Consider the following 27,988-nt stretch of genomic DNA (forward strand, 5'->3'; position numbering starts at 1 on the left):
CTTTGCAGCCTACGCATGCTGACGCAGCTCCCCACCTGAGCTATTTTATACAATTTGGGTCACCGCGACACCAAAAAACAGATATTGCTGCACTGGAATGAGGATGTTGAGATGGATTCTGCAGATTTCAATGAAGGATAAGATCAGAAATGAAGAAATCCGTAGACGATGTAGGGTGGTGGATGTAGTTGAGAAGATGCGAGAGGCGAGGTGACAGTGGTATGGACAGATCATGAGGAGGGACGTTGAGGAAGTAACAAAGAGGGTAATGGGATTTGAGGTGGAAGGTAACAGGGGGAGAGGCAGGCCTAGAAAGAGATGGAGGGATTGTGTGAGAAAAGATATGGAGGAGTGTGAAGTGAGTGAGGAAGATGTGCTCGACAGAGACAAGTGGAGAAGAGCAACCAAAGCAGCTGAGCCCAGGACAGTCTGGGACTAATTAAGGCTGTGAAAAAGAAGAAGAAGAAGAAGAAGAAGGAATGAGGCCAGAGAAAACTGGAACAATTATGACTCATTCCGGAGTTTAAAGAAATATCCGACACCAGCAGGCTGAAGGAACCCGATCTCTCTAGTCTTCAAGAGAGAGGACCATGACAGGACCGAATAATAGTATTTAAATTCCTCGAGGGCAGAGTCAGCCCTAGCGGACTTCATCAGAATGCGCGGCGAAACGCGAACCGGGGCTCACGAGTGAAAACTACGGGGAAGCGCATTTGAAACCGAGAACAGGAGGCGGGTCTTTACCCACAATGTGGTGGGAGAGTGGAACAAGCTAAGCGGCCATGTTGAAGCCGATACCCTCGTCATATTCAAGACACGAGATCCCTGGATCATTTAGCGACTACCAAGGGAAATAAACCGGTGAATGGCCCCATCTTGAACTTGAACTTGAACTTGAACTTTATTGCCATATGTAACCGGTACTGGTACAATGGAATTCTTACTTACAGAAAGTCTCTCGATTATAAAACAAGTGTAAAAAACAAAACAAAGTGCAAACAGTGCATCAAGACAATGTACAAACAAACAATAGACAATGTGCAAGTAAACATGCAGACAGTTTGAATGTAAACAATACAGACGTGTAAACAATGACTGGAGACGTACAATTAATAAATTACAATGAGGTAGATGGTGATGGTGTAGGTGTGGTCCGAGGGGGATGGCTAAATGTGTTCGCCAGTCTCACTGCTTGTGGATAGAAGCTATTGAAGAATCTAGTGGTAAGTGTCCGTATGCTCTTATATCTCTTGCCTGAGGGCAGTGGGGTGAAGAGCTCATGCCCTGGGTGGTGACTGTCCTCTGTGATGGCCAGAATTCTACCACGGCAGCAGTCCTCATAGAGCTGTTTAATCTCGGTGAGACCGCAGCCGATGATCTTCTGGGCCATATTGACCATTCTCTGCAGTGCCTTTCTTTCTCGCGAAGAGGTGTTGCCATACCACACGGTGATCCCGTTGGTGAGGACGCTCTCGATAGTGCAGCGGTAGAAGTTCACCAACACATGTGTTGGCATCCCCCATCGCTTGAGGCACCTCAAGAAATAAAGGCGCTGCTGAGCCTTCTTCATGATAGAGTCTTAATTCATTTCTAATCGGCCTCACTCATGTAAAAAAATATTTCTTAAACATCAGGCTCTGAAATGATTTCTTACAAGCTTCTGAACTAACGAAAAAATAAAATAAGTCACACGCCTTTCTTTCCCGCTAAATGTCTGATAAAACTTAATCGTGTTGCAAGCAAAGGCGGTTTTAACAGCACCGGAAATTGTTTCCTGATGACACCCCCCTTCCTCTACAATAAACTACACTTCCCAGGAGACATTGCGGGAGATACGACCTTATTTCCTTTGATGCTTTTCAAGATGGCGGCCTCCTAGATGTGTTTGTGGTCTGATAGAAACATTCTTCGGCAGAGAAACAGCTCGTTGACTTACTTTTTTAAAAAAGGGATCAGTTCCCCGAGGTGAGATCTGTGGCCTGTACCGCATGTGTTAACGAGGTCTGACGAAAGTGTTGTGTCGAATATTTAACATCAGGTGTTAAGCGTTCCTTAGTTTAATTGGCATGGAAGTTGTGGCGGGATACAGCGCGGTGCTGGAAACACTGTAACCAGGCTGGGTTCAAGTCAGGCTTCTGATTTATGGTGTCGTTTACAACTTGTCTTTTTCATTCTGGATGTCGAAGGAAATTCCTCTTGCGCGTAAAGCAGGGTGCAGCAGAGCCTCCGGTCACCGGAAGATGCCCTGTTGTTCGTGGTGGTTCAGGGACAAGGATTGCTGTCATTACCTGTAACACCTGATGCACCGCTTACACCGGCATTTACCCTGGACAGGCCATCGTCGTCGTTATTATTAACACCAGTGGCAGGCGGCTGTGGTTAATAACTGGAATTAACCCCAGGCATGTCTCGCCCGTGGTTTAAATAAGTTATTATCAGCGACATTATTAGTGTTAGAGGTACTACAACAGAGAACATTTCTTCTGGAATGTTCACATTGAACGTGAAATACTCTTAACAATCATTAAAATGTGGCCCAGACCGGTCCGGGTGCAGCTTCTCATTTGTGTTCTTGCACAGACACCTGTGGGTCGAGCCTGCGTGACCAGGGATCTGGAGGAATCCCACAGTGTGAGGTTGGGGCTGTGACCAGGGATCTGAACGAATCCCGCAGTGTGAGGCTGGGCTGCGACCAGGGATCTGGAGGAATTCCACAGTGTGAGGCTGGGCTGTGACCAGGGATCTGGAGGAATCCCACAGTGTGAGGGTGGGGCTATGACCAGGGATCCGGAGGAATCCCACAGTGTGAGGTTGGGCTATGAGCAGGGATCTGGAGGAATCCCGCAGTGTGAGGCTGGGCTGTGAACAGGGATCTGGAGGAATCTCACAGTGTGAGGTTGGGCTGTGACCAGGGATCTGGAGGAATCTCACAGTGTGAGGTTGGGGCTGCGACCAGGGATCTGGAGGAATCCCACAGTGTGAGGCTGGGCTGTGACCAGGGATCTGGAGGAATCTCACAGTGTGAGGTTGGGGCTATGACCAGGGATCTGGAGGAATCCTACAGTGTGAGGTTGGGGCTGTGACCAGGGACGGGCTCAGACCTGACCAGGCAAGAGTGTGGAGGCTTGCAGTGCCACTTTGCAGATTTCGGGCACAAGGAGCGGGTCATGATGGGCCTGTGTAGAAGTACCCAGGCTCTGCGCGGTTCTGAAAAGCGACAGGAGGTCACAGGTGGCGGCAAACAGCGAACAGTGGCGCCCCCTGTGGATCGAAGGTGAGCAGTGCGCTTGTCTCTGTGTGCGCAGGGTAGGATGGCAGCGGGCGGCGGGGAGCCCGGAGGGGGCGCTGTGAGGACCAGCGTGGCGTCGCAGTTCTTCGCCGGGGAGGAGGACACGGCCATCGACATGACCACCAGCGAGAGGGTACTCACACTGCACACTCGCACACTGATGCACAGCTGCCTGCTCCACTGGACAGCGTACAATGCACACACCCGTTGCCGCCCAGTTCACAACAGTTACTGTTGCCCACAGTAAATTCCCTCCACTTCCATAGAGCTTTTCTGGACTCTCCACTCAGAGAGCTGTAGAGGTAATGGGGAATCCCACGACCCCCACCAGTGTGCAGCCCCATGAAGCGAAGGCAGCCGTAGTGCACCAGTACACTCTCCACACACCAGCTCTCGGTGGGGAGGAGAGCAGAGTGATGAAGCCAGTTCAGAGAGGGGGATTATTAGGAGGCCATGACTGGTAAAGGCCAGGGGAAAATTTCAGGACACTTCTACTCTTTTCAAGAAACTCTGGAATTTTTAATGACCACAGAGAGTCAGGATCTTGGTCTTTAATTTTCCATCTGCACTTCAGTCTACAGGTGTGAGCTGCAGAATTATATAGCTGGTAAAATGTACTGCTCCAGGCGAGGCTTGAACTCTGTATCGTTCTGCCATATAAACACAGCATGCTAACTGATTGCTAATCGGTTGCACTACAGTCACATGATAGCTTAAAACTGTAGTGGCATATAACTGCAGTAAAGGAACAAGTAATAGGTTTATTCCATGCTGAAAAAAAGAAGAAAGAGAACACAACGTTTCGGCCGTGGAGCCTTCTTCAGGTGTGCCCTGAAGAAGTGTTCTTCAGCACACCTGAAGAAGGTTCCACGGCCGAAACGTTGTGTTCTCTTTCTTCTTTTTTTCAGCATGGAATAAACCTATTACTTGTTCCTTTGCAGCCTACGCATGCTGACACAGCTACCCACCTGAACTATAACTGCAGTATATGCTTAATAGAACCAAACTCACCACACGATAACTATGCACCACAGACTGCACACACTGTCCTACTGCAGCCACAAAGACAGAGGCTGTCCAGTGAAAACGGGAACTTCAATATCCTGATGTTTCTCTTCTGTTCTCTGTCACTTTATCCCCTCTCTTCTCTTGCCACTGCTCTCTCTCTCTGCTTCTCTCCTCCCCTCTTCTTTCTTCTCCTGCAGGTGGTGGAGCTGCTGAACCAGGCTGCCCTGATTGCCACAGAGAACAAGCTCACAGTCCTGAAGCAGGTCAGTCCTGATCAGCCCGATGAGACGGGCACTAACCAACCAGTCAGTCGCGGCTCGTTTGGGTTCATCCAGGTGCATTGGATGAGCCCTCACCCCCTCGCACGCGGTCTCGTCTCTGGCGGTTACAATGCGCCTCCCGCGAGCGGAAGGTTTTTGCGCAATGGCGTGCAATGTAGCGGGGAGAGGGGGTGTGAGCTGGAGACCTGCGCCTGCGCTCTCGAGAGGAGCGAAGTGAAGCAGGTAGGGGCCAGGTAGAGAGACCAGGTGGACCAGGTAGGGGCACCCCACTCGACACTGCAACCCGGTCGAGCTGGACATCGTAGTCACCCCCGCAGTGTGAGTTCCCCCCGCAGTCAGGGCGCCCCCACAGGCTGGATCGCACCCCCGCAGTCAGGGCGCCCCCGCAGGGTGAGTTCCCCCCGCAGTCAGGGCTCCCCCGCAGGCTGGATCGCACCCCCGCAGTCAGGGCGCCCCCGCAGGGTGAGTTCCCCCCGCAGTCAGGGCTCCCCCGCAGGCTGGATCGCACCCCCGCAGTCAGGGCGCCCCCGCAGGGTGAGTTCCCCCCGCAGTCAGGGCTCCCCCGCAGGCTGGATCGCACCCCCGCAGTCAGGGCGCCCCCGCAGGGTGAGTTCCCCCCGCAGTCAGGGCGCCCCCGCAGGGTGAGTTCCCCCCGCAGTCAGGGCGCCCCCGCAGGGTGAGTTCCCCCCCGCAGGCTGGGTAGCACCCCCGCAGTCAGGGCGCCCCCGCAGGGTGAGTTCCCCCCGCAGTCAGGGCGCCCCCACAGGGTGAGTTCCCACCGCAGTCAGGGCGCCCCCACAGGGTGAGTTCCCCCCGCAGTCAGGGCTCCCCCGCAGGCTGGATCGCACCCCCGCAGTCAGGGTACCTCCACAGGGTGAGTTCCCCCCGCAGTCAGGGCACCCCCGCAGGCTGGATCGCACCCCCGCAGTCAGGGCGCCCTCGCAGGGTGAGTTCCCCCCGCAGTCAGGGCTCCCCCGCAGGCTGGATCGCACCCCCGCAGTCAGGGCGCCCCCGCAGGGTGAGTTCCCCCCGCAGTCAGGGCGCCCCCGCAGGGTGAGTTCCCCCCGCAGTCAGGGCGCCCCCGCAGGGTGAGTTCCCCCCGCAGTCAGGGCGCCCCCGCAGGGTGAGTTCCCCCCGCAGTCAGGGCGCCCCCACAGGGTGAGTTCCCACCGCAGTCAGGGCGCCCCCACAGGGTGAGTTCCCCCCGCAGTCAGGGCTCCCCCGCAGGCTGGATCGCACCCCCGCAGTCAGGGTACCTCCACAGGGTGAGTTCCCCCCGCAGTCAGGGCACCCCCGCAGGCTGGATCGCACCCCCGCAGTCAGGGCGCCCCCGCAGGGTGAGTTCCCCCCGCAGTCAGGGCGCCCCCCGCACGGGGAGACGCTTTCAGACGCTGTCGCTTGGTCTCACCCAGTCTGGTGTCTCTGGTGTTTCCTCTCCACAGGTGCAGGAGCTGATCATCAACAAGGACCCCTCGCTCCTCGACAACTTCTTAGACGTAAGTGCAGAGTCCTGAAGGTGCTGACTGGGGAGGGGAGTACTGCAGTAGTGTTTGAAATCACTGCCAAGTCATGATACCCACGTAAGAAACGGGGGCTTTCCTGGCGATTGTGATGCAGTTCTTCCCAGGCAAGTCTCGGGGATTTCGGATCCAGTCCCCCCTCTCTCATTCCCGGCTCTCTCCTCTGTCCCATCCCTCCCGCTTCACGCAGGAGATGATAGCGTTCCAGACGGACAAGTCCATGGAAGTTCGCAAGTTTGTGATCGGCTTCATCGAGGAGGCGTGGTGAGTGACCCTTGCCGTGAAATCGCTTGATCTCCCGTGGATCACTTACGATCATCAAGAGCACGTAGTCCGATTACGAGCCAGAAATGTTCTCCATCCGCTTTAAAGTTTCCTTGCTTTCTAAACTCAGGGATATCTTTTTCTGTCCCCCCCTTTATCTTTCGCTTGTTGACTTAGTGTGTCTTACTTCCACGTCCCAGCAGCTCAAAATGACACAGCACCTAGCACGATGCACAGCAGGCACCAACACACGCAGACTGCGGTGTCGTGTACAGCCCAGCCCTTCTGCATTGTGCACTGTGTATTGCGCAGGGCAGGACGGGGACCTCCGTTCCGGTGGCTGGTGCTTAAACTGGCATGACCGCGTCTGGGCACGTGCTCATTTTAATGTGGCAGGGCTTGGTGCCGATCCGGTTGCTCTGCTGCCCATGCTGTTGGTCTGGGGGTTGGGGGGGGGGGGGAGGTTAACAGCCCTGAGATTGTCGTGCCTCTGCCGGACGGGGTCAGCGGGCACTAGCTGAGGTCGGGGCTCATCCTGCGCTTTCCGCCTGCGACAGCAAACGGGACAATGAGCTGCTGCTGAAGCTCATCGCCAACCTCAACATGCTGCTGAAGGACGAGAGCGTCAATGTGGTGAAGAAGGCCATCCTCACCCTCACGCAGCTCTACAAGGTGGCCCTGCAGGTGATTATACCTTCCGTACTGCTCACACTGCACACTGTATCACACACTGCAGCATGCACACTGGTCAGTCCTGGATACAGTACTGTTCACACTGCACACTGTATCACACACTGCAGCATGCACACTGGTCAGTCCTGGACACTGTACTGTTCACACTGCACACTGTATCACACACTGCAGCATGCACCCTGGTCAGTCCTGGACACTGTACTGCTCACACTGCACACTGTATCACACACTGCAGCATGCACACTGGTCAGTCCTGGATACTGTACTGCTCACACTGCACACTGTATCACACACTGCAGCATGCACACTGGTCAGTCCTGGACACTGTACTGTTCACACTGCACACTGTATCACACACTGCAGCATGCACACTGGTCAGTCCTGGACACTGCACTGTTCACACTGCACACTGTATAACACACTGCAGCATGCACACTGGTCAGTCCTGGATACTGTACTGTTCACACTGCACACTGGTCAGTCCTGGATACTGTACTGCTCACACTGCACACTGTATCACAGACTGCAGCATGCACACTGGTCAGTCCTGGACACTGTACTGCTCACACTGCACACTGTATCACAAACTGCAGCATGCACACTGGTCAGTCCTGGACACTGTACTGTTCACACTGCACACTGTATAACACGCTGCAGCATGCACACTGGTCAGTCCTGGATACTGTACTGTTCACACTGCACACTGTATCACACACTGCAGCATGCACACTGGTCAGTCCTGGACACTGTACTGTTCACACTGCACACTGGTCAGTCCTGGATACTGTACTGCTCACACTGCACACTGGTCAGTCCTGGATACTGTACTGTTCACACTGCACACTGTATCACACACTGCAGCATGCACACTGGTCAGTCCTGGACACTGTACTGTTCACACTGCACACTGGTCAGTCCTGGATAATGTACTGTTCACACTGCACACTGGTCAGTCCTGTATACTGTACTGCTCACACTGCACACTGTATCACACACTGCAGCATGCACACTGGTCAGTCCTGGATACAGTACTGTTCACACTGCACACTGTATCACACACTGCAGCATGCACACTGGTCAGTCCTGGATACAGTACTGTTCACACTGCACACTGTATAACACACTGCAGCATGCACACTGGTCAGTCCTGGATACTGTACTGTTCACACTGCACACTGTATCACACACTGCAGCATGCACACTGGTCAGTCCTGGATACTGTACTGTTCACACTGCACACTGTATCACACACTGCAGCATGCACACTGGTCAGTCCTGGATACAGTACTGTTCCCACTGCACACTGTATAACACACTGCAGCATGCACACTGGTCAGTCCTGGATACTGTACTGTTCACACTGCACACTGTATCACACACTGCAGCATGCACACTGGTCAGTCCTGGATACTGTACTGTTCACACTGCACACTGTATCACACACTGCAGCATGCACACTGGTCAGTCCTGGATACTGTACTGCTCACACTGCACACTGTATCACACACTGCAGCATGCACACTGGTCAGTCCTGGACACTGTACTGTTCACACTGCACACTGTATCACACACTGCAGCATGCACACTGGTCAGTCCTGGACACTGTACTGTTCACACTGCACACTGTATCACACACTGCAGCATGCACACTGGTCAGTCCTGGACACTGTACTGTTCACACTGCACACTGTATCACACACTGCAGCATGCACACTGGTCAGTCCTGGACACTGCACTGTTCACACTGCACACTGTATCACACACTGCAGCATGCACACTGGTCAGTCCTGGACACTGTACTGTTCACACTGCACACTGTATCACACACTGCAGCATGCACACTGGTCAGTCCTGGATACTGTACTGTTCACACTGCACACTGTATCACACACTGCAGCATGCACACTGGTCAGTCCTGGACACTGCACTGTTCACACTGCACACTGTATAACACACTGCAGCATGCACACTGGTCAGTCCTGGACACTGTACTGTTCACACTGCACACTGGTCAGTCCTGGATACTGTACTGCTCACACTGCACACTGTATCACACACTGCAGCATGCACACTGGTCAGTCCTGGACACTGCACTGTTCACACTGCACACTGTATAACACACTGCAGCATGCACACTGGTCAGTCCTGGACACTGTACTGTTCACACTGCACACTGGTCAGTCCTGGATACTGTACTGTTCACACTGCATGGGACAGTGTGTAAAGCGGGCTGTACCTGGCTGTTGTACTGGACAGTGTGTAACACAGACTGGACACGGTGCCCCTGCCTGCCGCCCTGGACAGTGTGTAACGCGTGCTGTTCCCGCCCTGTCCTGTATTCCGACTCTCCCTCTCCCCCGGCCAGTGGCTGGTGCGCTCGAAGGCGGTGTCGGAGCTGCAGGAGGCCTGCTGGGACATGGTGACCCAGATGAAGGAGGACGTGCTGGCGCTGCTGGACTCCGACAACGACGGGGTGCGGACCCACGCCATCAAGTTCACCGAGTCGCTCATCATCACGCTGTCGCCCCGCGTGCCGGACTCCGACATCCCCCGCAAGCAGGAGGGGGACATCAGCCTGGACAAGGTCCCCCGGGACCACCCCTACATCCGATACGGTGAGGGAGCGGGAGGGGGAGGGGGCTGGAGGGGGGGAGGAGGTGCTGGGCTCACACGCCGTCTGCCCCCTGTGTCCAGACACGCTGTGCGAGGAGGGCAAGGCCGCGCTGGAGCAGCTGCTGAAGTTCATGGTCCACCCGGCCATCTCCAGCATCAACCTCACCGCCGCCCTGGGCTCCCTGGCGACCATCGCCCGGCAACGGCCCATGTTCATGTCCGAGGTCATCCAGGCCTACGAGACCCTGCACGGTGAGTGCGAGAGAGTATGTGCATGCCGGGAAAGCAGGGGCGTGTGTGTGGCGTGTGTGTGGCGTGTGTGTGGCGTGTGTGTGGCGTGTGTGTGGCGTGTGTGTGGCGTGTGTGTGCTGGGAAAGCAAGGGTGTGCGTGGCGTGTGCGTGGCGTGTGCGTGCTGGGAAAGCAAGGGTGTGTGCGTGGGCTGTGCGTGGGCTGTGCGTGGGCTGTGCGTGGGCTGTGCGTGGGCTGTGCGTGGGCTGTGCGTGCTGGGAAAGCAAGGGTGTGTGCGTGGCGTGTGCAAGCCACACGTGTTGTTGGGGTGCCTGTGAGCAAAGTGGGCGCACAGCACGGCGGTGTGCAGTATGACAGCGTGTGCTGTTCGGTGCCCGCTGGGTGGTCACAGCCTCCCTCTCGCCGCAGCGAACCTGCCCCCCACGCTGGCGCGCTCGCAGGTGAGCAGCGTGCGGAAGAACCTGAAGCTGCACCTGCTCAGCGTGCTGCGGCACCCCTGCAGCACCGAGTTCCAGGCCCAGATCACCACGCTGCTGCTGGACCTGGGCACCCCCCAGCAGGACATCGCCCGCTGCCTGCCCGCGCCCCGCGACCTGCGCAAGAGGCCGCGCCACGAGGCCGAGCCCAGCGGCAAGAAGATCAAGATCGGTGGGCTTTTTTCCCAACTCCCCCTCCGTCCTCTCCCTCTCTGTTTCTCTCCATCCCTCTCTTCCTCTCCATCCCTCTGTCTCCCTCTTCCTCCCCCTCCGTCCCCCTCCCTCTTCCTCTCTGTTCCTCTCCATCCCTCTCTTCCCCTCCATCCCTCTGTCTCCCTCTTGCTCTCCGTCCCTCTCCCTCTTCCTCTCTCTCCACCCCCCTCCCTCTTGCTCTCTGTTCCTCTCCCTCTCTCACGGTGCTGTGCTGTGTGCTCAGAGCCGTCCCTGGTGGAGGACGACGAGGACAAGGACCTGGAGCCGGCGCCCGCCTCGGCGCCCAAGCCCTCCTCCGCCCCCGGCGCGCACACCGCCATCGACGTCACCGCCGACTTCCTGCTGCCGCTGCTCACGCCGGAGAACGTGGCCAACCTGGTGAGGGCGGGACGGGGAGGGGTGCGCCGGCGCGGCGCGGGCCTGACCCCTGACCCCTGACCCCCTGTCTGTCTGTCGCCCAGGTGCTGATCAGCATGGTCTACCTGCCCGACTCCATGCCCGCCTCCTTCCAGGCCACCTACACGCCCGTGGAGTCGGCCGGCACCGACGCCCAGATCAAGCACTTGGGCAGGCTCATGGCCACGCAGATGACCGCCGCTGGGATAGGGCCTGGTGAGGGGGGGTATAGGGGAGAGGGCCTGGTGAGGGGGGTATAGGGGAGAGGGCCTGGTGAGGGGGGGGGGGTATAGGGGAGAGGGCCTGGTGAGGGGGGGTGATGATAGGGGAGAGGGCCTGGTGAGGGGGGGTGATGATAGGGGAGAGGGCCTGGTGAGGGGGGGTGATGATAGGGGAGAGGGCCTGGTGAGGGGGGGGGGTATAGGGGAGAGGGCCTGGTGAGGGGGGAGGGTGATAGGGGAGAGGGCCTGGTGAGGGGGGAGGGTGATAGGGGAGAGGGCCTGGTGAGGGGGGGTATAGGGGAGAGGGCCTGGTGAGGGGGGGGTGATGATAGGGGAGAGGGCCTGGTGAGGGGGGGTATAGAGGAGAGGGCCTGGTGAGGGGGGGGGGGTATAGGGGAGAGGGCCTGGTGAGGGGGGGTGATTATAGGGGAGAGGGCCTGGTGAGGGGGGTGATGATAGGGGAGAGGGCCTGGTGAGGGGGGGTATAGAGGAGAGGGCCTGGTGAGGGGGGGGTGATGATAGGGGAGAGGGCCTGGTGAGGGGGGGTGATGATAGGGGAGAGGGCCTGGTGAGGGGGGGTGATGATAGGGGAGAGGGCCTGGTGAGGGGGGGTATAGGGGAGAGGGCCTGGTGAGGGGGGGTATAGGGGAGAGGGCCTGGTGAGGGGGGGTATAGGGGAGAGGGCCTGGTGAGGGGGGGTGGGGTGATGATAGGGGAGAGGGCCTGGTGAGGGGGGGTGGGGTGATGATAGGGGAGAGGGCCTGGTGAGGGGGGGTATAGGGGAGAGGGCCTGGTGAGGGGGGGTATAGGGGAGAGGGCCTGGTGAGGGGGGGTATAGGGGAGAGGGCCTGGTGAGGGGGGGGTGATGATAGGGGAGAGGGCCTGGTGAGGGGGGGTATAGGGGAGAGGGCCTGGTGAGGGGGGGGTGATGATAGGGGAGAGGGCCTGGTGAGGGGGGGTGATGATAGGGGAGAGGGCCTGGTGAGGGGGGGGTGATGATAGGGGAGAGGGCCTGGTGAGGGGGGGTGATGATAGGGGAGAGGGCCTGGTGAGGGGGGGTGATGATAGGGGAGAGGGCCTGGTGAGGGGGGGTGATGATAGGGGAGAGGGCCTGGTGAGGGGGGGTATAGGGGAGAGGGCCTGGTGAGGGGGGGTATAGGGGAGAGGGCCTGGTGAGGGGGGGTATAGGGGAGAGGGCCTGGTGAGGGGGGGTGATGATAGGGGAGAGGGCCTGGGGAGGGGGGGTGATGATAGGGGAGAGGGCCTGGTGAGGGGGGGGTGATGATGGGAGAGGGCCTGGTGAGGGGGGGTATAGGGGAGAGGGCCTGGTGAGGGGGGGTGATGATGGGAGAGGGCCTGGTGAGGGGGGGTGATGATAGGGGAGAGGGCCTGGTGAGGGGGGGTGATGATAGGGGAGAGGGCCTGGTGAGGGGGGGTATAGGGGAGAGGGCCTGGTGAGGGGGGGTGATGATAGGGGAGAGGGCCTGGTGAGGGGGGGTGATGATAGGGGAGAGGGCCTGGTGAGGGGGGGTGATGATAGGGGAGAGGGCCTGGTGAGGGGGGGTGATGATAGGGGAGAGGGCCTGGTGAGGGGGGGTGATGATAGGGGAGAGGGCCTGGTGAGGGGGGGTGATGATAGGGGAGAGGGCCTGGTGAGGGGGGGTATAGAGGAGAGGGCCTGGTGAGGGGGGGTATAGGGGAGAGGGCCTGGTGAGGGGGGGGTATAGGGGAGAGGGCCTGGTGAGGGGGGGTGGGGTGATGATAGGGGAGAGGGCCTGGTGAGGGGGGGTGATGATAGGGGAGAGGGCCTGGTGAGGGGGGGTGATGATAGGGGAGAGGGCCTGGTGAGGGGGGGTGATGATAGGGGAGAGGGCCTGGTGAGGGGGGGTGATGATAGGGGAGAGGGCCTGGTGAGGGGGGTGATGATAGGGGAGAGGGCCTGGTGAGGGGGGGTATAGGGGAGAGGGCCTGGTGAGGGGGGGTATAGGGGAGAGGGCCTGGTGAGGGGGGGTGGGGTGATGATAGGGGAGAGGGCCTGGTGAGGGGGGGGTATAGGGGAGAGTCAGAGGGTTACAGACAAACCCCTCTGTCGATCTGACTGGTATTTCTTTCTGTCTGCCTTTACACTCTTTCTCCTCTAATTCCTCTGTCTCTCTCTCTCCCCCTTTCTGCATCTTTTACTCCTTTTGTCTCTTACTCTCTCGCTATCTCTGTCTCTCTTCATCCCTCTATCCCCCCACTCAATCTATCTTTCCGTCTGTCTGTCTCTGCCCCCCCCTCCTCAGGCGTGGAGCAGATGAAGACTCGGGAGGAAGACTCGGGGAAGGAGTGCGCGGCGGAGGGCGAGATGGGGCCCGAGCCGCGGGCGGACAGCGTGCTCATCAAGCGCAGGGTGTCGGCCGTGTCCCTGGGCCAGGCCATCTCCGTGCTGGGGGGGTACCAGGCCGGGAAGAGCCAGGCGCCGGACGAGGAGGGGGCGGGAGCGCCCCAGGCCAAGAGGCTGCCCGAGCCCATCCTGCCCTCGGCCCAGACCAAGTGAGACGCCCCGCCCCACCCCCCGGCGCCATGCCTGGTGTCCAGACTCTTATAGGAGCCCCTGTGTGTGGACACACCTGGTGTCCACACTCTTATTGGAGCCCCTGCATGTGGACACGCCTGGTGTCCACACTCTTATTGGAGCCCCTGGGTGTGGACACGCCTGGTGTCCAGACTCTTATTGGAGCCCCTGTGTGTGGACACGCCTGGTGTCCGGACTCTTATTGGAGCCCCTGTGTGTGGACACTCCTGGTGTCCGGACTCTTATTGGAGCCCTGTGTGTGGACACGCCTGGTGTCCGGACTCTTATTGGAGCCCTGTGTGTGGACACGCCTGGTGTCCAGACTCTTATTGGAGCCCCTGTGTGTGGACACTCCTGGTGTCCACACTCTTACTGGAGTCCCTGTGTGTGGACACACCTGGTGTCCAGACTCTTATTGGAGCCCTGTGTGTGGACACGCCTGGTGTCCAGACTCTTATTGGTGCCCCTGTGTGTTGGACCCCTGTGTGTGAACAGACCTGGTGTCCAGACTCTTATTGGAGCCCTGTGTGTGGACACGCCGGGTGTCCAGGTGGTTGTAGGTGCCCTGCCTGTGAACTGACCTCTCCTCTCGCCGCCGCAGGGCGTCCGGGGCCGGTGGCCGCAAGAAGGTGTTCCGGCTGGCGGACGTGATCCAGCCCCTGTCGGAGGCCCAGGCTGAGAAGATGACCCACACGTCCATCAAGCGCATCCTGGAGTCGGAGAAGGCCATCGCCCGCTCCGGAATGTCACACGTGAGCCCCTGGGGAGGAGGGGGGTGGGGGGTCAAGTCAGGTGAAGTGTTTGGCCATTCTAACCACGGCCGTTCTCCCGATCCTTCCCCCTCCCGCCGCCCCAGGTGCGAGTGAAGCTCCTGTCCCGGCTGGTGACCCAACTGGGCGGGGCGATGAAGGACGAGGTGCTGGCCTTCGCCCTGGAGGACATCCGCGGCCGCAGCGACCTGGCCTTCGCCCTGCTCTACCAGGAGTACAACAGCTACCTGAGCCAGGGGCCGCAGGGCCTGCTGGACGGCTACGACCACTGCCTCATCACGCTGCTGTCCGGCCTGCAGGAGAAGCCAGACCAGAGAGATGGGTGAGGGGGGGGGGGGGACTTCATGTCCATACGGGGGGGGGGGGCATTTCTCCCACCACTGGGGGGCAGCTGTTCTGCACCTGCAGCACAGCAGATCAGGGGAGGAGAGAGGGATCACCTCACCAGCTGCAGCAGGGGAACTTTAGGGAGGGCAGGCTGTACAAACACAGTGTAGAAATGAGCCAGGACACTGGGACTGATATCCCCTGTCTTGCCAATAGTGCCAGTAGGGGATCTTGTGCGCCAGGGCGGTCAGGATTTTAGTTTAGTGTCCTGTTATCCGAAGGATGGACCCTCCGAGAGCTCAGGGTTCCTGGTCGCCATCCGGGGGCGCTGGTTTGGGAATTTGGGAATGGTTTAGAGGGAAGAGCGCCACCTACTGGTTCTTTTGACATGACTTGTAGCAGCAGTCTGGTTTTCCCCGGCCGTCTCCCAGCCCAGTAGGCTCGGCTCCCAGGGCCGAGCCCGAGCCCGTGGCAGCTGCTGCTGTCTGAATCTCGGCTCTCCTCCTCCTCTCCCAGGCTCTTCACAAAGCTGGTGCTGGAGGCTCCTCTGATAACTGAGTCCGCCCTGGAGGTGATCCGCCGCTACTGCGAGGACGAGGTACGAACGGCACTCCCATCCCCTGCAAATGTAGAACTGTTGCTCAACAACAGTTGAGCTTTGAAATGGAGCCCCTGTGTGGGGACACGCCTGGTGTCCAGACTCTTATTGGAGCCCCTGTGTGTGGACACGCCTGGTGTCCAGACTCTTATTGGAGCCCCTGTGTGTGGACACGCCTGGTGTCCAGACTCTTATTGGAGCCCCTGTGTGTGGACACGCCTGGTGTCCAGACTCTTATTGGAGCCCCTGTGTGTGGACACGCCTGGTGTCCAGACTCTTATTGGAGCCCCTGTGTGTGGACACGCCTGGTGTCCAGACTCTTATTGGAGCCCCTGTGTGTGGACACGCCTGGTGTCCACACTCTTATTGGAGCCCCTGTGTGTGGACACGCCGGGTGTACAGGTGGTTGTAGGTGCCTTGCGTGTGAACTGTCCAGTTTGTGTTGCAGTCACGTGTCTACCTGGGCATGACGACGCTGAAGGAGCTCATCATGAAGAGGCCCTCAAGACAATTCCAGTACCTCCACGTCCTGCTGGACCTCAGCTCACACGAAAAGGACAAGGTCTCCACACAAACCCCTCTGTCATTCTCTGTCTGACCCTGTCTCTCCTCTCTCTGTCTGTCTCTATCTGACCCTCTCTCTCTGTCTCTTCTTTTTGTGTTACCTTCTCTCCCCCCTCTGTGCCTGTCTCTGTCTCTGTCAGACTGACCCTGACCCTGTCTCTGTCTGACTCTCTCTGTCTCTGTGTGTGACCCTGTCTGACCCTCTCTGTGCCTGTCCCTGTCTCTGTCTGACTCTCTCTGTCTCTCTGTCTCTGTGTGTGACCCTGTCTGACCCTGTGCCTCTCTGTGCAGGTGCGCGCACACACTCTGACCCTCTCTCTGTCTGACCCTGTGCCTCTCTGTACAGGTGCACACACACACTCTGACCCTGTGCCTCTCTGTGCAGGTGCGCACACACACTCTGACCCTCTCTCTGTCTGACCCTGTGCCTCTCTGTACAGGTGCACACACACACTCTGATCCTCTCTCTGTCTGACCCTGTGTCCTCTGTGCAGGTGCGCACACACACTCTGACCCTCTCTCTGTCTGACCCTGTGTCCTCTGTGCAGGTGCGCACACACACTCTGACCCTCTCTCTGTCTGACCCTGTGTCCTCTGTGCAGGTGCGCACACACGCTCTGACCCTCTCTCTGTCTGACCCTGTGCCTGTCTGTGCAGGTGCGCACACACACTCTGACCCTCTCTCTGTCTGACCCTGTGCCTCTCTGTGCAGGTGCGCACACACACTCTGACCCTCTCTCTGTCTGACCCTGTGCCTGTCTGTGCAGGTGCGCACACGCACTCTGACCCTCTCTCTGTCTGACCCTGTGTCCTCTGTGCAGGTGCGCACACACACTCTGACCCTGTGTCCTCTGTGCAGGTGCGCACACACACTCTGACCCTGTGTCCTCTGTGCAGGTGCGCACACACGCTCTGACCTTTATCAAGCGGATGTATGAGAAGGACCAGCTGAGGGATTACATTGAGAAGTTCGCCCTCAACTACATGCAACTGCTGGTGCACCCCAACCCCCCGTCCCTGCTGTTCGGGGCCGACAAGGACACTGGTGAGGCAGGCACACCCCCCGACACGGCCACGCGGACACAGTTACCCTGCCCGCCCACCCGTCTCCCTGACTGCCCGCCCACCCGTCTCCCTGACTGCCCGCCTGCCCGTCTCCCTGACTGCCCGCCTGCCCGTCTCCCTGACTGCCCGCCTGCCCGTCTCCCTGACTGACCGCCTGCCCGTCTCCCTGACTGACCGCCTGCCCGTCTCCCTGACTGACCGCCTGCCCGCCTGCCCGTCTCCCTGACTGACCGCCTGCCCGTCTGCCCGTCTCCCTGACTGACCGTCTGCCCGTCTCCCTGACTGACCGTCTGCCCGTCTCCCTGACTGACCGTCTGCCCGTCTCCCTGACTGACCGTCTGCCCGTCTCCCTGACTGACCGTCTGCCCGTCTCCCTGACTGACCGCCTGCCCGTCTCCCTGACTGACCGCCTGCCCGTCTCCCTGACTGACCGCCTGCCCGCCTGCCCGCCTGCCCGTCTCCCTGACTGACCGCCTGCCCGTCTCCCTGACTGACCGCCTGCCCGTCTGCCCGTCTTCCTGCCTGTCTGCCTGACCACCCGTCTGTCCGCCCGCAGAGGTGGCAGCCCCGTGGACGGAGGAGACCGTGCGGCAGTGCCTGTACCTGTATCTCTCTCTCCTGCCGCTCAACCATCGCCTGGTGCACGAGCTGGCGTCTGTCTACACCGAGGCCATCGCCGACATCAAGCGCACCGTGCTCCGCGTCATCGAGCAGCCGGTACAGCGCCGCCCCTCTCTCTCTCTCCCGGGCTCCGAGTCTCCAGCCCAGCTCTCGGGGCTCAACTGGGGAACCACAGTGTTGCCCGAGCAATACCAGTTAGCAAAACCTTTACAATAAAAAACTTCTTGTGAGACAGGTTCACGTCTGTTCCTCGCACTCTGGGCTGCAGCTCTGTTGAGTTTCCTCCCCAGTAGGACTGAAGCTGTTCTGATTCTGGCAGCTGTGGGAATTCTGGGATTAGATTTGTTATATATAGGAGATAATGTTTGTCTAATCTACCAGTGCAGCAGAAAGTGCATCTCCGGTCTCTGAGGACTCCCTGTCCTCTATGGCCAGGCTGTGGTCACTGAGCCTGTCCTCTCTGGTCAGTCAGGTCTATCTGTGTCCAGTGTCTATGGCCAGGCTGTGGTCACTGAGCCTGTCCTCTCTAGTCAGTCAGGTCTGTGTCCAGTGTCTATGGCCAGGCTGTGGGCACTGATCCTGTACTTGGTCAGGGTCTGTTCCTTGTTGTCTCACCGTTTTTGCTCTGTCTGTAGATCCGTGGTATGGGGATGAACTCGCCAGAGCTGCTGCTTCTGGTGGAGAACTGCCCCAAGGGCGCCGAGACCCTGGTGACGCGCTGCCTGCACATCCTCACAGACAAAGGTACAGTACAGAGTGGTGTGGCACAGTGCATTTCAGGACAGACTCTTACTGCGCACTGCGTCACTGCGTTTCAGGACAGACTCTTACTGCGCACTGCGTTTCAGGACAGACTCTTACTGCACACTGCGTCACTGCGTTTCAGGACAGACTCTTACTGCGTCACTGCGTCTCAGGACGGACTCTTACTGCGCACTGCGTCTCAGGACGGACTCTTACTGCGCACTGCGTCTCAGGACGGACTCTTACTGCGCACTGCGTCACTGCGTTTCAGGACAGACTCTTACTGCGCACCGCGTCACTGCGTTTCAGGTCAGACTCTTACTGCGCGCTGCGTCACTGCGTTTCAGGACAGACTCTTACTGCGTCACTGCGTTTCAGGACAGACTCTTACTGCGCACTGCGTCACTGCGTTTCAGGACAGACTCTTACTGCGCACTGCGTTTCAGGACAGACTCTTACTGCGCACTGCGTTTCAGGACAGACTCTTACTGCGCACTGCGTTTCAGGACAGACTCTAACTGCGTCACTGCGTTTCAGGACGGACTCTTACTGCGCACCGCGTCACTGCGTTTCAGGACAGACTCTTACTGCGCACTGCGTTTCAGGACAGACTCTTACTGCGTCACTGCGTCTCAGGACGGACTCTTACTGCGTCACTGCGTCTCAGGACGGACTCTTACTGCGCACTGCGTCACTGCGTTTCAGGACAGACTCTTACTGCGTCACTGCGTCTCAGGACAGACTCTTACTGCGCACTGCATCTCAGGACAGACTCTTACTGCGCACTGCGTCACTGCGTTTCAGGACAGACTCTTACTGCGTCACTGCGTTTCAGGACAGACTCTTACTGCGCACTGCGTCACTGCGTTTCAGGACAGACTCTTACTGCGCACTGCGTCACTGCGTTTCAGGACAGACTCTTACTGCGCACTGCGTCTCAGGACGGACTCTTACTGCGTCACTGCGTTTCAGGACAGACTCTTACTGCGCACTGCGTCTCAGGACGGACTCTTACTGCGCACTGCGTCTCAGGACGGACTCTTACTGCGCACTGCGTCACTGCGTTTCAGGACAGACTCTTACTGCGTCTCAGGACAGACTCTTACTGCGCACTGCATCTCAGGACAGACTCTTACTGCGCACTGCGTCTCAGGACAGACTCTTACTGCGCGCTGCGTCACTGCGTTTCAGGACAGACTCTTACTGCGCACTGCGTCACTGTGTTTCAGGACAGACTCTTACTGCGTCACTGTGTCTCAGGACAGACTCTTACTGCATCACTGCGTTTCAGGACAGACTCTTACTGCGCACCGCGTCACTGCGTTTCAGGACAGACTCTTACTGCGTCACTGCGTCTCAGGACAGACTCTTACTGCGCACTGCGTCTCAGGACGGACTCTTACTGCGCACTGCGTCACTGCGTCTCAGGACGGACTCTTACTGCGCACTGCGTCACTGCGTCTCAGGACGGACTCTTACTGCGCACTGCGTCACTGCGTCTCAGGACAGACTCTTACTGCGCACCGCGTCACTGCGTTTCAGGTCAGACTCTTACTGCGCGCTGCGTCACTGCGTTTCAGGACAGACTCTTACTGCGTCACTGCGTTTCAGGACAGACTCTTACTGCGTCACTGCGTTTCAGGACAGACTCTTACTGCGTCACTGCGTCACTGCGTTTCAGGACAGACTCTTACTGCGCACTGCGTTTCAGGACAGACTCTTACTGCGTCACTGCGTTTCAGGACGGACTCTTACTGCGCACCGCGTCACTGCGTTTCAGGACAGACTCTTACTGCGCACTGCGTTTCAGGACAGACTCTTACTGCGTCACTGCGTCTCAGGACGGACTCTTACTGCGCACTGCGTCACTGCGTCTCAGGACGGACTCTTACGGCGCACTGCGTCACTGCGTTTCAGGACAGACTCTTACTGCGCACTGCGTTTCAGGACAGACTCTTACTGCGTCACTGCGTCTCAGGACGGACTCTTACTGCGCACTGCGTCACTGCGTTTCAGGACAGACTCTTACTGCGTCACTGCGTTTCAGGACAGACTCTTACTGCGTCACTGCGTTTCAGGACGGACTCTTACTGCGCACTGCGTCACTGCGTTTCAGGACAGACTCTTACTGCGCACTGCGTCTCAGGACGGACTCTTACTGCGTCACTGCGTCTCAGGACGGACTCTTACTGCGCACTGCGTCACTGCATTTCAGGACAGACTCTTACTGCGTCACTGCGTTTCAGGACAGACTCTTACTGCGCACTGCATCTCAGGACAGACTCTTACTGCGCACTGCGTCTCAGGACAGACTCTTACTGCGTCACTGCGTCTCAGAACAGACTCTTACTGCGCACTGCGTCTCAGGACAGACTCTTACTGCGCGCTGCGTCACTGCGTTTCAGGACAGACTCTTACTGCGCACTGCGTCACTGCGTTTCAGGACAGACTCTTACTGCGCACTGCGTCACTGTGTTTCAGGACAGACTCTTACTGCGTCACTGCGTCTCAGGACAGACTCTTACTGCGTCACTGCGTCTCAGGACAGACTCTTACTGCGCACTGCGTTTCAGGACAGACTCTTACTGCGCACTGCGTTTCAGGACAGACTCTTACTGCGCACTGCGTCTCAGGACGGACTCTTACTGCATCACTGCGTCTCAGGACAGACTCTTACTGCGCACCGCGTCACTGCGTTTCAGGACAGACTCTTACTGCGTCACTGCGTTTCAGGACAGACTCTTACTGCGTCACTGCGTTTCAGGACAGACTCTTACTGCACGCTGCGTCACTGCGTTTCAGGACAGACTCTTACTGCCCACTGCGTCACTGCCTCACTGCATTTCAGGACAGACTTACTGCACACTGCGTCACTGCGCACTGCGTTTCAGGACAGACTCTTACTGCGTCACTGCGTTTTAGGACAGACTCTTACTGCGTCACTGCGTTTCAGGACAGACTCTTGCTGCGCACTGCGTCACTGCGTTTCAGGACAGACTCTTACTGCGCGGTGCGTCACTGCGCACTGCGTTTCAGGACAGACTCTTACTGTGTCACTGCATTACAGCACAGCCTGTTTCTCTCTGCATCAGCACAGAGCTGATCAGCTCCTTGATCGGTGTCTGCATGTGCCTGTCTTGCAGTGCCACCTTCCCCGGAGCTGGTGGAGAGAGTGAGGGATCTCTACCACAAGAGGGTGCCGGACGTCCGTTTTCTCATCCCTGTCATCAACGGACTGGAGAAGGTCAGGACGCTCTCTTCTTCACTGCGTTCCCTGATGTGTCCCCATGTGTCTACTGTGTCCCCATCACTATACTGTCCTCCAGATGAGATGTAAAACCAAGGTCCTAACTGTGGTCATTAAAATTCCCAGGGCATTAGGGTGTTATCCCAGTGTCCTGGCCGCATTTCCCCTGGCCTTTACCAATCATGGCCTCCTAATAACCCCCCTCTCTGAACTGGCTTCATCACTCTGCTCTCCTCCCACTGAGAGCTGGTGTGTGGGGAGAGGACTGGCGCACTATGGCTGCTGTCACATCATCCAGGTGGGGGTACACACTGGTGGTGGTGGAGGGGATCCCCATTACTGTAAAGCGCTCTGAGTGGAGTGTCCAGAAAAGCTGTATGGAAGTGGCAGGTTTTATTATTAGTTATTATTCCGGACGTGCAGCTGAGTCTGATAATACATGGCACAGACGGATCACACTGGATTGGTTCTGTAAACCAGTGATTCTCCATCCGGATCCAGGGGAACCATTGTTCCAACTGGGCCCTCAATCACCAGTGCAGACAGGGGTCTGTGCCTGATCCCCGGACTCCCAGCCGCACTCATTTGCTTGTGCACTTTGTGGACTGAGCCAGCTGTGTGCTCGGCGAGCTGCTGACCCGCGCGCTGAGTCATCCCTCTTTATGTGTGTGCGTGTCTGCGCAGAAAGAGGTGATCCAGGCGCTGCCCAAGCTGATCAAGCTGAACCCCATCGTCGTGAAGGAGGTCTTCAACAGGCTCCTGGGCACCCAGCACAGTAAGACACCCCGCCGGTGTGTGTGTGTGCGTGCGCGCGCCCCTACTGTGTGGAACTGCGCAGATTGTCAAGATGTGTGTAGTCTTTTTTAACATGACATTTTCTGTTTAGCGCTGTACCTTGTGTTGGTGAAGTGCTGTGAGTGGTGTGGGTGTTGTGTCTCAGTACCGGCATGTGATATGTAATGGGTCAGTGTGCGTTGTGCTGTGAGTTGTGTGTCTTGCGGTTGTAGGTGAGGGCAGCTCCTCGGTCTCCCCGCTGACTCCTGGCGAGCTCCTCATCGCCCTGCACAACATCGACTCCAGCAAGTGCGACATGAAGTCCATCATTAAAGGTAAATTATCTGCCCTCCTCCTCTTCCTCCCTAACCCCCTCCTCCTCCTCCCTCCCCTGAGCTGCTGCTGCCTTGTGCCCTGCAGCCACGAACCTGTGCTTCGGCGAGAGGAACGTCTACACCTCGGAGGTGCTGGCGGTGGTGATGCAGCAGCTGATGGAGCAGAGCCCCCTGCCCATGCTGCTGATGCGCACGGTGATCCAGTCCCTCACCATGTACCCCCGGCTGGGCGGCTTCGTCATGAACATCCTGTCCCGGCTCATCCCCAAGCAGGTCTGCCCGCACACCAAAATACTGCAGACAGACCGCCGTCAGACTGCCATCGCCAAAATACTGCACACAGACCGCCGTCAGACTGCCATCGCCAAAATACTGCACACAGACCGCCGTCAGACTGTCATCGGCAAAATACTGCACACAGACCGCCGTCAGACTGCCATCGCCAAAATACTGCACACGGACCGCCGTCAGACTGCCATCGCCAAAATACTGCACACGGACCGCCGTCAGACTGCCATCGCCAAAATACTGCACACGGACCGCCGTCGGACTGCCATCGCCAAAATACTGCACACAGACCGCCGTCGGACTGCCATCGCCAAAATACTGCAGACAGACCGCCATCAGACGGCCATCGCCAAAATACTGCACACGGGCCGCCGTCAGACTGCCATCGCCAAAATACTGCACACGGACCGCCGTCAGACTGCCATCGCCAAAATACTGCACACGGACCGCCGTCAGACTGCCATCGCCAAAATACTGCACACAGACCGCCGTCGGACTGCCATCGCCAAAATACTGCAGACAGACCGCCGTCAGACGGCCATCACACCGCCAAAATACTGCACACAGACCGCCGTCAGACTGCCATCGCCAAAATACTGCACACAGACCGGCGTCGGACTGCCATCGCCAAAATACTGCACACAGACCGGCGTCGGACTGCCATCGCCAAAATACTGCACACAGACCGGCGTCGGACTGCCATCGCCAAAATACTGCACACAGACCGCCGTCAGACTTCCATCACACCGCCAAAATACTGCACACAGACCGCCGTCAGACTGCCATCACACCGCCAAAATACTGCACACAGACCGCCGTCAGACTGCCATCACACCGCCAAAATACTGCAGACAGACCGCCGTCGGACTGCCATCGCCAAAATACTGCAGACAGACCGCCGTCAGACGGCCATCGCCAAAATACTGCACACAGACCGCCGTCAGACTGCCATCGCCAAAATACTGCACACAGACCGCCGTCAGACTGCCATCGTCAAAATACTGCACACAGACCGCCGTCAGACGGCCATCGCCAAAATACTGCACACAGACCGCCGTCAGACGGCCATCACACCGCCAAAATACTGCACACGGACCGCCATCGCCAAAATACTGCACACAGACCGCCATCGCCAAAATACTGCACACAGACCGCCATCGCCAAAATACTGCACACAGACCGCCATCGCCAAAATACTGCACACAGACCGCCGTCAGACTGCCATCACACCACCACACGGTGCCAAAATACTGCAAACACACTACCAAATACTGCAAACAAACCACCGCAATACTGCCAACACGCTGCCAAATACTGAAGACATGCTATCCGCACACAACCAGCACGCCACAGAAATACTACCGCTAAGCTGCCGACACACTACAGCCCTCTACAAACACGCAGCAGCGCACAGATAACGCACCTCTGACGTGCTTCCAGCGCGCTCGACACACTGCCAGCTCGCTGCGGCGTGCACGCTGTCATCACCCCGCCGGGGTGGGCGCGACGCCGCCGTGACCCGTGTGCGCCGCTGTGTCTCGCCAGGTGTGGAAGTACCCCAAGGTGTGGGAGGGCTTCGTGAAGTGCTGCCAGCGCACCAAGCCCCAGTCCTTCAGCGTGCTGCTGCAGCTGCCCCCGCCGCAGCTGACCAGCGTGTTCGACCGCTGCCCCGAGCTCCGGGAGCCCCTGCTGGGCCACGTGCACTCCTTCACCCCGCACCAGGTAGGGCCCCTCGCCCCCCCCCTCCTGCAGTCCCCTCAACTCCCCCAGCCCAGCTCTGATCTCTCTCTCTCTCTCTCCTCGTGCAGCAAGCACACATCCCCTCCTCCATCATGGCGGTCCTGGAGGCCAGCGCCAAGCAGGAGCCGGAGCTGGGACAGCCGCCCGAGAGGGACGCGGTGAGTGGGCTCCGCGCCGAGGGGGTGGGGGGAGCTCCGGGGGACAGTGGGGTGGGCGGAGGAGCCGAGGGGCTGTGGGGAGAGAGAGCGCACCGCCCCCTCAACGCCAACCCTTCGCCCCTGGGTGTGAAACCTCGGGGTGGAGGTCTCGGGGGGCCTTGAGGACACTGACCTCGGCTCTCGTTCTGCCCCAGGCGGAGCCACGCGGCGCTGGGCTGGCGGACGGGGCGGCGGCGGTGGCGGTGGCGCGGGCGGCACAGAACCCCACCCTGGCTGAGGAGGAGGAGCCCATGGAGCTGCGGGAAGCAGGGGAGGAAGAGCTTGCCCCCCCCGGCCCGGACACGCCGCCAGCCCCAACCATCAAGGTACAGCTTACACATCTCCGGTGTGTGCGTGTGTGTTAACCCCTCCTCTCTCTGCAGTGTGTTAACCCCTCCTCTCTCTGCAGTGTGTTAACCCCTCCTCTCTCTGCAGTGTGTTAACCCCTCCTCTCTGCAGTGTGTGCGTGTGTGTGTTAACCCCTCCTCTCTCTCTCTGCAGTGTGTGCGTGTGTGTGTTAACCCCTCCTCTCTCTCTGCAGTGTGTGCGTGTGTGTGTTAACCCCTCCTCTCTCTCTGCAGTGTGTGCGTGTGTGTGTTAACCCCTCCTCTCTCTCTGCAGTGTGTGTGTGTGTGTGTGTGTGTGTGTTAACCCCTCCTCTCTCTCTGCAGTGTGTGTGTGTGTTAACCCCTCCTCTCTCTCTGCAGTGTGTGTGTGTGTTAACCCCTCCTCTCTCTCTTTGCAGTGCGTGTGTGTGTTAACCCCTCCTCTCTCTCTTTCCAGTGCGTGTGTGTGTTAACCCCTCCTCTCTTTCTGCAGTGCGCGTGTGTGTTAACCCCTCCTCTCTCTCTCTGCAGTGTGTGCGTGTGTGTGTTAACCCCTCCTCTCTCTCTGCAGTGTGTGTGCGTGCGTGTGTTAACCCCTCCTCTCTCTCTGCAGTGCGCGTGTGTGTTAACCCCTCCTCTCTCTCTCTGCAGTGTGTGCGTGTGTGTGTTAACCCCTCCTCTCTCTCTTTGCATTGCGTGTGTGTGTGTGTGTTAACCCCTCCTCTCTCTCTTTGCAGTGCGTGTGTGTGTGTGTGTTAACCCCTCCTCTCTCTCTTTCTGCAGTGCGCGTGTGTGTGTTAACCCCTCCTCTCTCTCTTTCTGCAGTGCGCGTGCGTGTGTTAACCCCTCCTCTCTCTCTTTCTGCAGTGCGCGTGTGTGTGTGTGTTAACCCCTCCTCTCTCTCTCTCTGCAGTGTGTGCGTGTGTGTGTGTGTGTTAACCCCTCCTCTCTCTCTTTCTGCAGTGCGCGTGCGTGTGTTAACCCCTCCTCTCTCGCTCTGCAGTGTGTTAACCCCTGTCTCTCTCACACACACACACACTCTGACTCCCTCCTTCCTGTCTCCCAGGATGACCCCCTGACCCCAGAGGAGAGCTTGACCCCAGTGAGCGCCGAGAAGCCGGAGGAGACCATGGAGGTCTCTGTCACGGAGACCCCACCCCAGGGCGAGCAACCCCAGGAGCCCATGGAGAAGGGTGGCGATGGGGCGCCTGGGGACGAGGCAGGAGAGGCCGTCTGATGCGCTGCAGAGGCGGGAGGACAGAACGTAGTATCTCGACTCGTGCAGGGCTCCGGGATCGAGGGATGGGAGGCGGGCCGGAGCGTGGTTGGGGGGCAGGAGACTGGGGGTCCCTTCAGACGAGCTCATTTCATGAGGAGGAATCAAAGTTGTCAAGTATCAGTCAAGTTTATTTAGAGAATTCTTTTCTGAGTTTATAGTAGCCAAAGGGCAGTTAGGATGTCTAGGTAAGTGCTATTCGTGTCTGGAGTGTTTCAAAGTGTAACCCACACACCGGCATTGTACACTATCCTGCACATTGTCAAACGCTGTACACACACAGTGCCATGACCTGAACACTGCTCACGCACACACACACACGGAGTGACATGACCTGAACACTGCTCTCTCACACACACACACGGAGTGACATGACCTGAACACTGCTCACGCACACACACACACACACACACACGGTGTGATATGACCTGAACACTGCTCTCTCACACACACACACACACACACACACACACACACACACACACACACACACACACGGAGTGACATGACCTGAACACTGCGCTTACATACGCACGCACGCACGGCGTGACGTGACCTGAACACTGCTCACACACTGGAACACTCCAGTACACACGAGTACTCTTTGCTCCTGTCTTGCCCTCCTGAGCCCGACCCCAGGTCCCGTTCTGAGTGGGAGCCAGTCCTGCAGCCGAACCCGGATCAGAGCAGCTCAAGGCCAGAGACGGCCTGCCTCCCGCCAGGAAATCCAACTGTGAAAAGCCATTTCCGTCTTAGTTCAATGACACGCAGAAATGTTTGTTTTTTTCCTGTTAAAAGTGATATCGAGGACTTGCCTGGTTTATTATTCTTACTTTGTTTGGTTGACCTATCTTTTAACACGGAGTATTAAATTGGAGTTTGAAAAGGAAGTTTGTCCCTTGTGCTTTGCTAGATGTGAACCTCCAGCAGGCCCTTTGGGCTGTTTGCCAAAACCCTGCCGCCGTGACAACGAGAGCCCCGGCACACCACCTAGCACAAAGCAGAGCAGACACAAACACAGCCGCAGGTGCCGACATCCCTCCCGCCACTCGGGTTCACGCAGTGCCCGTTCGTTAAAGCACAGGTCCCAGACTCGGATCCCAGATCCCGGAGGGGCCTCACGATTCCTGTGTTTGTGAAGACTGAGCTCTTCACACCCCTCCCCTCCATCCCATTTCCTCACCAGCCTGTCCTGGCCGGGGTAGCAGGAGCCGGAGCCTGTCCCAGCAAGCCCCAGGCGCTAGGCAGGACACGTCCTGGACGGGACTTGTTTTTCTTCCTTGTCTTGCACACGTATGTTTCTCATGAGACTGCGTTCATGTTGGATGTACCCTC

General features: G+C 58.1%; 1 protein-coding gene across 1 annotated transcript; it reads left to right on the forward strand.

Moving 5' to 3' along the window:
* Nucleotides 1-1,830: 1,830 nt before the first annotated feature.
* Nucleotides 1,831-27,543, forward strand: sympk (symplekin). Its single transcript, XM_088627822.1, has 27 exons — nt 1,831-1,965; nt 3,306-3,422; nt 4,495-4,560; nt 6,021-6,074; nt 6,289-6,362; nt 6,920-7,046; nt 9,421-9,670; nt 9,750-9,920; nt 10,327-10,566; nt 10,831-10,985; nt 11,069-11,219; nt 13,510-13,759; nt 14,383-14,533; nt 14,638-14,873; nt 15,395-15,476; nt 15,925-16,038; nt 16,938-17,085; nt 17,662-17,822; nt 18,362-18,470; nt 21,614-21,714; nt 22,402-22,492; nt 22,725-22,826; nt 22,912-23,099; nt 24,660-24,836; nt 24,923-25,012; nt 25,207-25,377; nt 26,444-27,543. Exons 2-27 carry the CDS (start codon nt 3,312-3,314, stop codon nt 26,612-26,614), a joined length of 3,741 nt encoding a protein of 1,246 aa, XP_088483948.1. The 5' UTR covers nt 1,831-1,965; nt 3,306-3,311; the 3' UTR covers nt 26,615-27,543.
* The last annotated feature ends 445 nt before the right edge of the window (nt 27,544-27,988 follow it).

The sequence above is a fragment of the Lepisosteus platostomus genome, chromosome 4 (genome assembly GCF_059453375.1).
Source record: "Lepisosteus platostomus isolate fLepPlt1 chromosome 4, fLepPlt1.hap1, whole genome shotgun sequence".
Taxonomy (NCBI): domain Eukaryota; kingdom Metazoa; phylum Chordata; class Actinopteri; order Semionotiformes; family Lepisosteidae; genus Lepisosteus; species Lepisosteus platostomus.

What these genes read in the sequence shown, in the direction of transcription:
- sympk (XM_088627822.1), top strand. Translation starts at nt 3,312, where the DNA reads ATGGCAGCGGGCGGCGGGGAGCCCGGAGGGGGCGCTGTGAGGACCAGC. An exon ending in GCTCACACGAAAAGGACAAG is followed by an intron (nt 16,039 to 16,937) that starts GTCTCCACACAA and finishes TCCTCTGTGCAG; the next exon opens with GTGCGCACACACGCTCTGAC. An exon ending in CCCGGCTCATCCCCAAGCAG is followed by an intron (nt 23,100 to 24,659) that starts GTCTGCCCGCAC and finishes GTGTCTCGCCAG; the next exon opens with GTGTGGAAGTACCCCAAGGT.